General features: G+C 35.3%; 1 protein-coding gene across 3 annotated transcripts in view; it reads right to left on the minus strand.

Annotated features, from left to right (window-relative positions):
• LOC140750576 (uncharacterized) overlaps positions 1-4,224 on the minus strand; it is a 44,809-nt gene extending 40,585 nt beyond the window's left edge. For 2 of the 3 annotated variants that reach the window (XM_073084224.1, XM_073084216.1), the window contains exon 1: positions 3,899-4,217. In XM_073084224.1, the coding sequence (XP_072940325.1) occupies positions 3,899-4,138 (240 nt within the window). In that variant the 5' untranslated portion in view covers positions 4,139-4,217. Of the gene's footprint in view, positions 1-3,898 lie in introns of all 3 variants that reach the window. The other variant, XM_073084233.1, reaches the window with a different exon arrangement.
• Between the last annotated feature and the right edge of the window lie 7,972 nt (positions 4,225-12,196).

The following is a 12,196-nucleotide window of genomic DNA, read 5'->3' on the forward strand; positions in this document are numbered from 1 at the left end:
ACTTTTAGACTGGGGGCCTCATTCAACATTTCCGGGCCCCCGACGACCTTAGTCCGCCACTATGTATTTGTTAAGTTTTATTTCGCCTTATTCCGTCAGCGGGAACATCCCTAGGCCGGCTTATCACATGTCATTCAAACATTATTCGGGTTAGACTTGGTAGACGCTAAGCTAGTGTCGTTGCGTGCATTACCATAATGAACTAGGGTAAAGGCTTCGAGCCGTAAAGGGATTTTAGTTCTGTTCTGTCATGCGGATTACATACGCTTTCGGTGTTCCTCACTCGCATATTGTTAGCGACGACTTAGTGTTAGGCAAATGTTGGCATATTTTTCCACAAATAGGCAGAGGGAACATTTATACAGATATTCTGTTTCAGTGGCTTTGTAACTTACGAAATATTGATAAAATTCGTTATATTAAAGTAAACTTGATTATATGAAAGTAATTTATTTTCTTAACAAAACTTGTACTGACTGTCTGACTACTTAGCATATGGCAAATTAAAAAAATAGGACACAGCTGAAACGGGATGTTTTATAAGCAAAAATTGAATAGGTTATATATAAGTAACGGGCGGGGTTATATAATAAAATTACTGTTATGAATAGATCAAAAAATCTAGTTATTTATCAATTTTGAATTCAGTACCTATTTTAAAAATTAACTGTTTCATACACGGCCTGTGATAATACTAAACAAGCAGTAAAATGAGGTTCTGCTCTTATCTTAAGGATTGCCTTTATCAACACACTTGGCCATACCTGACACGTAGGGATTAGCGCTTATCGTTAATGTCATATCTATTGTGAGTACCTTTTTAATGGTGTTATGGGAGTTTATGGGTTATGTTTAGTGCCTTTTGTAGTTCCAACTTAATTTGAATTCCAATAAAATTCGTTCACGCATTTTACAAACCGATTTAATAATTAAATGTTACATGAATTTTTTTGTATTATAAATCCGAAAGTAACTCTGTCTGTCTGTCTGTCTGTCTGGTTGTCTCTTCTTCACGCCTAAACCACTGAACCGATTTTAATGAAATTTTGTACAAAGATAGTCTGAGACCCGAGAAAGGACATAGGATAGTTTTTATCTCGGAAATCCCACGGGAACTAGGGATGGCGATCTAAGATCGATTAATAGGAGAATCGATCTTTTGGACCCAAAACATCAAACACCCAATTTTAATCGATATTAGTAAGGATTGAGTCGTAAACTATGAATTTGATCAAGTGATGAACTTTAACAAAGTTGAAGGTACGAATTTTCAGTTTTATGTATGTTAGTATGTTATATTATTTTCTTTTAAACGCGGGCGAAGCCGCGGGCAAAAACTAGTATAAAATAATTCGCCAAGTACGAGTCGAACACGCACATGGAGGCTACCGTACCACTAAATGTTCATTATATTTATTCATTTTATTATTTTCAACAATACTTAGTTATATGACACAAAAATAGATGGCGTTGGGGTGATGATGAATGATACCGTAAACAACGTATAATAAAATTAAAATATTTATATTTAAATATGTTTTATAGTTCTTATTTATATTTATTATAATATCAGTTATAGTAGCAAACGGATTGTAAAAAATTCAACCGTCTTCCTAGTACGGTTTAACAGTTCGAAAAAAGGTCAAAAATACCGGTTTGTTGTATGGAGACCCCCTATCTATTATCTAGTATATTAATCAACTTTATTTTATTTATTGTTATAGCGGCCACCGTTACGCACCGTCTGTAAATATTTTATATGTCTATCTATTACGGTTCCGGAGATATAGCTCTGTGACAAACGGACAGACAGCGAAGTCTTAGTAATAGGGTTCCGTTTTTACCCTTTGGGTACGGAATCCTAAACAGGTGTAGGCATTAAAGAGTATTTACTTGGACCTCCTTTGAAGTCGAACGTAGAATATTATTTACATGAAGAGTTATTAATAATGTGACAGCAAACATATTATTACATATTTAAACTGTAAATGAAACTATTATGATTTTACGGAAGTTAGAATGGGGAGTTTAACTCTTTTAAATCCTTAAGCCATCATTTGAGCTCTAATCCATCAGAAGGGCCAGGGTATTTCACGTAAAGAGTGAATAAAATAAAGGTATGTATGCTAATGGCGTCTTAAGCATTCCCTCTGCGTCAAACGAGAGATGAATCTCTGTAAACATACTTATCTGCGTGCTGCCTACATTTATTGGGTGACTCAAGGGATAAAGTATAAAGAGATGCTGTAAAACTTACTTTAATTTAGCAGACGTAACTCTGGATTATACTTGAGACACGATTGATTGTACAAAAAATGTTTTATCAGACTGTGGAGGGTGGGGAGGGTGTGGTGGGGTGTGGATTTCTAACGTATGAGTATATGTATGAACAGTCCGCGTAAAACTGCTAGTCCGCTCCGAATATAGAACTGAATCGCGTCGCCATAGCAAATTGTATGACTACACCTGCTCGCAAAAACTTCAGAGCGGACTAGCAGTTTGGCGCGGACTATACATTTCATTATTTGACGCGCTTTACAGCCCAAACTGCTTGACGGATTTTAACATACGAAGTGTCATTGGATTAGTCTTAATTGTGGATGTGACATAGGCTATATTTTCCTTAGTCGGGTTTTTTATTTTAAAATATAGGTATTAATACTTACAATTGTATAGATTTAGCCACAAGTATGATTTTTAAATACGATTTTATTACACACTACCTGTCCCGGCAAATTTTGTACCGCCTCAAAATCTATTTATCAAATATATTTCATATAAAATATAGCCTATGTTACTCGTGGATAATGTAGCTTTCGAATGGTGAAAGAATTTTTAAAATCGGTCCAGTAGTTTTTGAGCCTATTCATTACAACCAAACAAACAAAGCTTTCCTCTTTATAATATTAGTGTAGATTTAAAAATGAATATATTAACAAGAAATAAACATCTTCAAGTAACATGTTTTGCAACTTCGTCAAGTGCAAACCGAGCTCTAAGAAGAACTAGACTGTAATGAAAGCTAGGAACATAATATCGCTCTTCGTAGTGTAATTTAAATTTCTTATGAAAATATGAAATACCGAAACCTGACAACAGTTTATTATTTAATATGTTATTGTAGTCACTAAAGAAATCTTAATAGAAGCAGGTGCCTTATTTTTTGGACAATGAAAAGTACTTTAGATATTTTTTTTTTGTTACAACCTAACTACTTACATAAGTACGAATAACTTGCTTACTTAACTAAGTATCGATTGATGTACTTAAATAAACGCACCCCTTATGAAATTAGTAACTAACATTCTTTATTCATTTACAGACGTCTTTACTTCATTATATAAAGAAGTAAAGAAAGATAAAAGAGTTCTTATTTAAGGATCACACTGAAGCGTCCTATGAATGCGACAAAGCAATATACTACAGTCGTCACGATCATTAAGTGGAACGCAGGATAAATGTACGCTTTCGCGCGCTTTTTCTTCCGTGTTGTTATAAAATGCGCTGAAGCTGCGTGACAAAGGTAATTTGAAATATTCAGCCAAGTAATGTTGTTGCAACATTAATAGGTTTTATAAAATATAATAGTAATAAAATTTAAAAATAATAATAAACATGCTATTTAATAATGAACAATTCGTTGTTTATTATAGAATTTTATGATAAGTTGGTTGATTTGATTTCAAATGCGTTCCCAATTCTGAGGACTAGCATGGCCGCCTCATTTGTCACAACACCCTTCCACCTAAAAGCTTCATTGCTTTACGCTAGAATTATTCTAGTAGAATACTAAGGAAACCTTTGAAACTAATTAATAATTACTTGATTTATTACTTGATTTATGGTAAAATATTGTAGCCGAAAGAGCTCCGTTACATATTTAATACTAATAACTTACGTCTTCACCGATTTTCCCTCGGGAGAACACGATTTTGCCTTTCGGCATCTTTGGCACCGGCAACTTGCACTCCAAGCCAAGCCTGTACCACAACGGCAGGCCATTCTTAGGGACAGCACGCACCGGCTTCGGAATCGAATCTATAACTTTCTTCAACTCCGTGGGTTTCCGTAAGGTCATTAACGTGATATCGATACCCGATAGGTCATCCAGACCGAGCTCAGTTTTAACAGACGACATTTTGATTTGACGGGTGAAAAAATAACCACAAAATAATACCGCGGGCGCTAGACGATGATACACTGAAATTTGACAGTTATGACGTTCGGTATTCGGACGGTGCAATCTTGATTGGTTTTTAATTACTCCCCGAAATGGCCAGCTTTCTCGGTTTAAAACGTTTTTGTGCTGGCATTTAACGGTATTGCTTTTTAGCTGTGAGTAGCAAAACGAAATAATAGAGGCTATCGCATGAATTAAAAATGGTAATACAATGAGTATTTTTTTACTTTTAGTAATTCATAACTGATTAACGGTTCATATATCTACCTACATTCATTTTTTTGAGTTAGATCTGGGATATATCAAGGAATATAAATTTGTCAATGTTCATTTATATTGTGTACGTATCATTTTTTTCAAGTTCGTATCAAATCAAATCAAATCAAACATCTTTATTTGCCAAATAAGGTACAAAACTCTGGTTAAATCTTTCCTAAGATACAAGAATCCTCTTATTTTACCATTTCGGCGTGCAAATATGGTTATAAACTTAATTTTATGTTAACCTACTTTGTTTTAATCGTATAACACAATTAGTCACATTGCCTTAATTACACAATAATATCACATGTAAAAAATTAATAATAATAATGAAATAGTTACAATTTTTAATTTTTCATGGCCGTTTACAATTAAATTTAGATTATTATCAATTTATTTCTAAATATTCATTTATAGAGTAGAAGCATTTTCTTTGACGCCACATTCTTAGTTCCTTTTTAAATCCATTGTACGGCAATTCTTTAAAGGAGTCAGGAAGCTTGTTAAAAATGTTTATAGCCATTAGATACACATTTCTTTTATAAATTTTTAGTATAACAGCTTTGTAGGTGGCAGATCCCATTGTGGTTCGACTCCGGCGGCACCACCACCACACCTATTTCTGCCTTATAACAACAGTGTTAAGCACTGCTGTGTTCTGGTCTGAAGGGTGTGGTAAGGGAGACATACTTTTCCGAGGCGTTCCAGCTTAGTCCTCAGGGGTAGCGGCGCATCTGTGGCCCACCTCAGGTATCAGGTATATCTAATCCTATCTGGGTTTGATTACCGATGTCCATGGGCGGCAGTAGCTACTTACCATCAGGTAGACTGCACGCTCGTCTGCTGCTCCTACATTATATAAAAAAAACCAGCTGAGTTGTTTGGTCTCACAATCCACCAGCTAAGTCCTCAAGTATACCAGCGTATTAATGGTTACAGGCCACATGATTTCCACTGTTTATCCACTGAGATTTCACAAAAACTAGAGCTTAACATTCAGTATTCGAAATCGGTATCACAGGCAATGATATCATTCATCACAGGCGTATTGCGTGGGCAGAAAAAAAAATAAAATGAGACATTTTTTATGGTTTTAGAATTAAACGCGACGCTTTAATATTACATTTTTAACCGACTTCAAAAAGGAGGAGGTTATCAATTCGGCCGGTATCTTTTTTTTTTTTTTTTTTTTTTTTTTATGTATGTACAGCAATTACTCCGCCGTTAGTGGACCGATTTTAATAATTCTTTTTTTATTGTGTAGAGACGAGCTGCGAATTGGTCCCATTTAAATATGGTTAGGATCCATCGATTGGTTCTGGAGAAAAAGAGGGGAACTCCTCCACCCAAATATAACAGCCATAACTTCGCCATTTATGAACCTATTTTAATGCCTTTCATTTCGTGTGTGGACAATTGCTACAAGTTGGTCCCATTTAAATATGATGAGGATCAGAGTGGGTTCTAGAGACAAAATATGTAACTCCTCAACCGATGGGTATAATTGAGTTTTGTTTGAAGATATTTGGTGTAGGTTCTAATGAAATTGAAAAACCAGTTTATCTTTGACTATTTAAGGGTCTGATAATGTGGCTCGGAGTCAAAATATGTAACTCCTCAACCGATGGGAATAATTGAGTTGTGTTTGAAGATATTTGGTGTACGTTCTAATAAAATTACAAAGCCAGTTCATCATTGACTATTTAAGGGTCTGATAATGTGGCTCGGAGTCAAAATATGTAACTCCTCAACCTATGGGAATAATTGAGTTGTGTTTGAAGATATTTGGTGTAGGTTCTAATGAAATTGCAAAGCCAGTTCATCATTTACTATTTAGTTAGGTTAGGTTGGAACATATAAGACAATATAAAACTAAGCGAGCAGGGCGCGGTAGCGCCCTGCAAGCGGGCGGTTCCAATCAATGTAAATTCAGACCTTACTTTCATTCATGATCACGTTTATACAATTTTATATTGTATTAATGTAAAAGTTAGTATGTCATCACTAAAAAGGGTGAAAAAAAATTTTTAACAAAAAATACAACCGACTTCTATGTCACTACAAAGTAAAAAATAATTCAAATAAATGTTGGTTTAGTACATATTTCTGAAGTCGGCGCTCAAGATATTTCGTTGGATAACGATGTAAACAGCGTGTCTAATATGTGTGCGTGTCTAAGTCGGCGCTCAATATATTTAGTTGGATAACGATGTAAACAGCGTGTCTAATATGAGCGCCGACTTCAGAAATATGTACTAAACCAACATTTATTTGAATTATTTTTTACTTTGTAGTGACATAGAAGTCGGTTGTATTTTTTGTTAAAAATTTTTTTCGTTACAAGCTCAAATGGATAATGAACTTTTAGTCCTCCATTCACAACTTTTTAAGTGTCGGACAAACAATGTAATGGAGATATAAAGTGGATTTTGTTGATTACGAAACTTATACAAATAGTCCTTGAATTTTTATGACAATACTAGTTTTTGCCCGCGGCTTCGCCCGCGTTTAAAAGAAAATAACTACATACATAAAACTGAAAATTCGTACCTTCAACTTTGCTAAAGATCATCACTTGATCATGCATAGTTTACGATTCAATCCTTACTAATATCGATTAAAATAATCGATGTTTTGGGTCCAAAAGATCGATTCTCCGTTTAATCGATCTTAGATCGCCATCCCTAGTTCCCGTGGGATTTCCGGGATAAAAACAATCCTATGTCCTTTCTCGGGTCTGAGACTATCTTTGTACAAAATTTCATTAAAATCGGTTCAGTGGTTTAGGCGTGAAGAAGAGACAACCAGACAGACAGACAAAGTTACTTTCGGATTTATAATATTAGTAAAGATGACTAATTTACCAGAATCTTAAGTAAAGATTCTAAAATCTAGAATCTATTTTATTTATATATTGCGGTTTTTACGCTTTACTTAAGTGTACCTAAAAGTGTTTTGTAACTTTCAATAAAGGCCGTAATGCAGAATGACTTGTATATGGCACTCGTTCACACATTATAGTAATGAGCGAGAGTTAAATATAAATTATGCCATTTTAAAATAATACAAAAGCATTCATATGTAGTAAGTTGTTAAGGGGCATAGAAATGGTGTTCATAGGATTTCTGTATAAAGTAAACTTCCACCCCCTATTTAGCACTTTTGTGGATATATTTTCAAAAGTCCGTTTTCATTTTCGCTGTATGAGGAAATCTTGAGCAAATTATATTTACCTGAAAATTCTGCCAGGTTATCATGTTTTTAAATTAATTTTTTTTCTATCACAAATGAAATAAGCATATGTAAATTCTTATGAAATTCAAAAAGCAAAGCTTCCTGATATTATTATAATGCTGACATTCAGTCTAGGTTTCATTTGAGCGGTCTATTAAGTTAGTAGGTATAGCATTAGGTTTAGGCACGAAACGCTGTCACGACACTACAATGCCGCAATGTCGGTCGTTGCTCCGAAGGGTATTTACGCGTGCTTACAGCTTTTATTAATAACTTTTATTTGTATATATATTAGAATATTTTTTTTTAATGTTTGTTGGTGAGCTTGTCTGATGATAGGCCTTTTTGGTGACAAGGGAAAATCCTACAACTGAAAAGGGACAAGGGAAATTGTACACCTATTTCTGCCTGATAACAGCTGTGTTAAGCGCTGTGTTCTGGTTTGAATTTGTCCTTACCACAGGTAAGGGATACTTTTCCGAGGCATTCCATCTTAGTCCTCAGAGGTAGCGACGCATATCTCAGGAAGGAATCTAATATTGTCTGGGGTTGATAACAGATGTCCATGGGCGCAGTAGCCACTTATCATCAAGTGGATTTTATGCTCGTACTGTTACTACTCTTATATGATAAAAAAATCTTCAACAAGTACCCGTGGGAGCGACAGCGGGCCATGACGGATTTTTGCCAAACTGTACCCCCCACCCTCGGTTGCCTTGTAAGCCTCTATGTGGAAGACTCCGAGATTTCATACCGTAGTCCTTCTCGCATACTTGGAGGACCCCGGAAGACCTTAAGTGATTCTTGTTTATGTAAGTATTACACATTTATTTTCACTTATCGCTGTAAGGTGAAGAAAACCATCATGAGGAAACCTGCAAGTAGCAATAGTTCTTAAAAAGTTTTTAAAGTTTGCGATGTACCTATTCGCACTTTGACCCGCGTGGACTATAGCCTGAACTCCTGTCGCTTTGAGAAGAGATCCGTGCCCAACAGTGTGACACGTAATCCTTGCTGGGTGGGAATATTGACATAAAGATGACGACTCGCGAATACTTCTTACGTATTAAAATGTATTCTATGTTCAGATTTGATAAGTGGTACGAAAAAACATCCTCTTTATCTAATCCCGTTTAAAAGCTTCACATTATAATAACAGAAGGTTTTTGCTACGCTTATACTCATATTTATATTACGAACAAAGCATATGTATCATCCATTTGTATTTTCATAGGATAGGATTTGTCTAACTCATCTCCAAAAAGGAATATTATCCCTTTGAGGGAAAGGAGTTTCATTTTCTTTTGTGCAACTTAACGAGCCTGAAAATATATTACGAGTATTATTGAAGTCACGAAGACATTGCTACAGTAAGATAAATGATATAATACTTACATTAGTATTCATATTTATCATAAATGTTTTATAGACAGTAGAGGCGTGCAATTCATGATGGAAAAAAGAAAAATAGATCTTTCGTACACAAAAAGTTGCCCATTACACTAGCTCTAAAACTACCGTCGAAGTTGGTTCGAGCGTTTTCAAAATAAGCCTCTACGGACAGATAGACAAACAAATATAAATTTGGCGATAAATACGAGGCTTCTTTCACTGTGACGTCACGTTCGTAGCGATCTATTGCTACGAATCGAGAAGCGTAGCATTTATCGAATCTATTACTTTTACCTGCGAAGGAATATAATCATTGGCCAAGTACGAAACGAATTCACACAAGGAGAGTTCCGTACCATTTTTTTTTATTTTTAGTGTTAAATTTAGTATTTAATCCGTTTTCACCCTACGGTTATGGAACCTTAAAAATATTGCACTTGAATCCGCACTGTTCTTAAAACGGAGATAATCTACTGTATATGTAATTTCATTTCATTATTATATGAACAACATATGGTAGCGTAGCGTAATTCTAAGTCTCTGGGTACGAGATACATATCATAACCGTAATCATCTCTACATCACGAAGTAGCGCCTCTCAAAGGCCTTCTTCTTCTAGTTAGAGCTTTTACATTACCGGCGTAGTCGTCGTCGTAGTAGTTGGGTCATGAAATTAAAATATTATGACATGATCACTTACGACTTATGAGACGACCACTTAAGTCCTCGAGAGAGGCAACGGGTATAAATATTCTGTTGATTGATGCGGTGGTTTATTGTTGGTTACTTGAGTGTAAGTCAATGCGGGTTGCATACACGGGCGGCTTACACTCAAGTGGTTTTTTTTTATAATATAGCCGTAGCAGACGAGCATGCAGTCCACCTGATGTTAAGTGGCTACTGCCACCCACGGACATCTGTAAGCGACCCCAGATAGGATCAGATATTCCTACCTGAGGTCGGCCACAGATGCGTCGCTTCCCCTGAGGACTAAGCTGGAACGCCTCGGAAAAGTCTGAATGAATGTTAATTCACTATTTGAATATTTAAAAAATATGTTTTCACACAAGACCTTTTCACATAAGATTTATGGAACGTTAATCCTATGTTTTCTTACCCTTGAGAACTAAGTTAGAAGTCTTGTTGATTTTAGCTTTAAAATACACTACACTATTACTCCTACTACTACACAAACATACAACTGGTTTCAACCTACTACTAAGTAAACAAATTGATTAAAGTACACGCTTCTGAAGGAAATATTTTTATATACCCACGATAGCCGCAATATAAGAGCATTTAGATTGTGAAAATAGTAGACTCTATATAAAAATATACGTGACGAATAGATCTCTTTCCTTTGAGAGGTCGGTTAAAATAAAGTAAAACAGAACTACCTAATTATTTTTTCATTTGTACCTACAATATATGATTTTAGAGTAAAATATCCCGGAATTGAGACTTTTTAATATGTAACGGGTACCTATAGCCGTTATGCTGTTCCGATTTCCGTTATGATATTTTAAATTGATCTCTACAAAAATAGACATGTTTTCATAAACAGTATAATTTAGTTATTATTCATTGCATTTATACAGGTACAGGTCCTATACCCGTATACGAGTACGACGATACGTATGCGAGTACTTAAACATGTTATCTAATCCAGTGCCAGACGCACAGAGGGTTCAAGGTTCGATTCCCAGTGAAAATTATATTTAAGTGATAAATTTGATTTTGTTCTTTCTGCTCATTTTTGTGGAAATCCCTGGAAATCTAAAGTTAAAATTAGTTCAGAACCTAATATGAACAACGTGGGTAGCTAAAACAATACCGTATGCTAAGAATATCGTATTATAACCTAAGTTATAAATATACTCTAAACATACTTGATGTAATAAATAAGTAGTGATATTCTAGTAGTTATAAATTCGGCCTCTCAATCGGCCGAGGTTTGAATCAATTTTTGCACTTTGCACTTGAAAACAAATGTATATAGAAAATACATATAGTTTCCACGCAAAATGTTACCCAAATCATAACTCATAACCATAGAGAAAATATAGTATTTGCACTATATACGTTTATATTCTGGTATATTCCTAAGTAGATCCATTTTATACTTGTGTCATCGCTACGTAACCGAGCTAAGAGCTATTCTCACTCGAAAGTGAGACTGTCCACTCGTCGTGCCTTTGATAAACGCCGCTATGGCCCCTATCGGCGTTTGTCAAGTGAATGTATCTTTCTCTGACTGACGACTCGCGTGGGGTGCGCTCACTACCCCGGTCTGACGCGCAGAGGTTCCGGGTTCGATCCTGGCCAGACAAATTTCTAAAAGTTGAATTTAGTTGTTTTAATTGTTGTTTAGTTGTTTTCAGCTGTTTTAGTCTACGTGTTTGTGTATTCGTCTAAGTATGTTTTCATGGCACCCACGACACAGGGAATCCTAGAATAGTCCTATTATTTCTAAGGATGTGTAGGAGGCGACTAATGCATTTAATTCAACAGATAGGCTGCCATCTAGCTACTTGCCTGCTACACCCACTTATAAGCACAGTCAAAAGTAAGTACGATATCTACGCCCAAAAACTTTTTACAGGCGGTTTGTGTAATTTTTTGTTGGATTTCCACGATCTAAGAAATTCACAGAAAATGACATCCTTACTAATCCTTATCCTTACTAATATTATAAATCCGAAAGTAACTCTCTCTGTCTGGTTGTCTCTTCTTCACGCCAAACCCCTGAACCGATTTTAATGAAATTTTGTAGAAAGATAGTCTGAGACCCGAGAAAGGACATGGAATAGTTTTTATTCCGGAAATCCCACGGGAACTAGGGATGGTGATCTAAGATCGATTAATCAGAGAATCGATCTTTTGGACCCAAAACATCGATTATTTTAACAATATTAGTAAGGATTGAATCGTAAACTATGCATTTGATCAAGTGATGATCTTTAGCAAAGTTGAAGGTACGAATTTTCAGTTTTATGGATGTTGTATTATTTTCTTTTAAACGCGGGCGAAGCCGCGGACAAAAACTAGTAAATAATAAAGAAAAAATGGTTTGTAGAAATTATACCACTGAAATTATAAAATTGAATGAGAGATCTTTAAGTTATTATT

The sequence above is a fragment of the Epargyreus clarus genome, unplaced genomic scaffold (genome assembly GCF_041222505.1).
Source record: "Epargyreus clarus isolate Ecla_fem2 unplaced genomic scaffold, WU_Ecla_fem_2.2 ptg000003l, whole genome shotgun sequence".
In the NCBI taxonomy this organism is placed as follows: domain Eukaryota; kingdom Metazoa; phylum Arthropoda; class Insecta; order Lepidoptera; family Hesperiidae; genus Epargyreus; species Epargyreus clarus.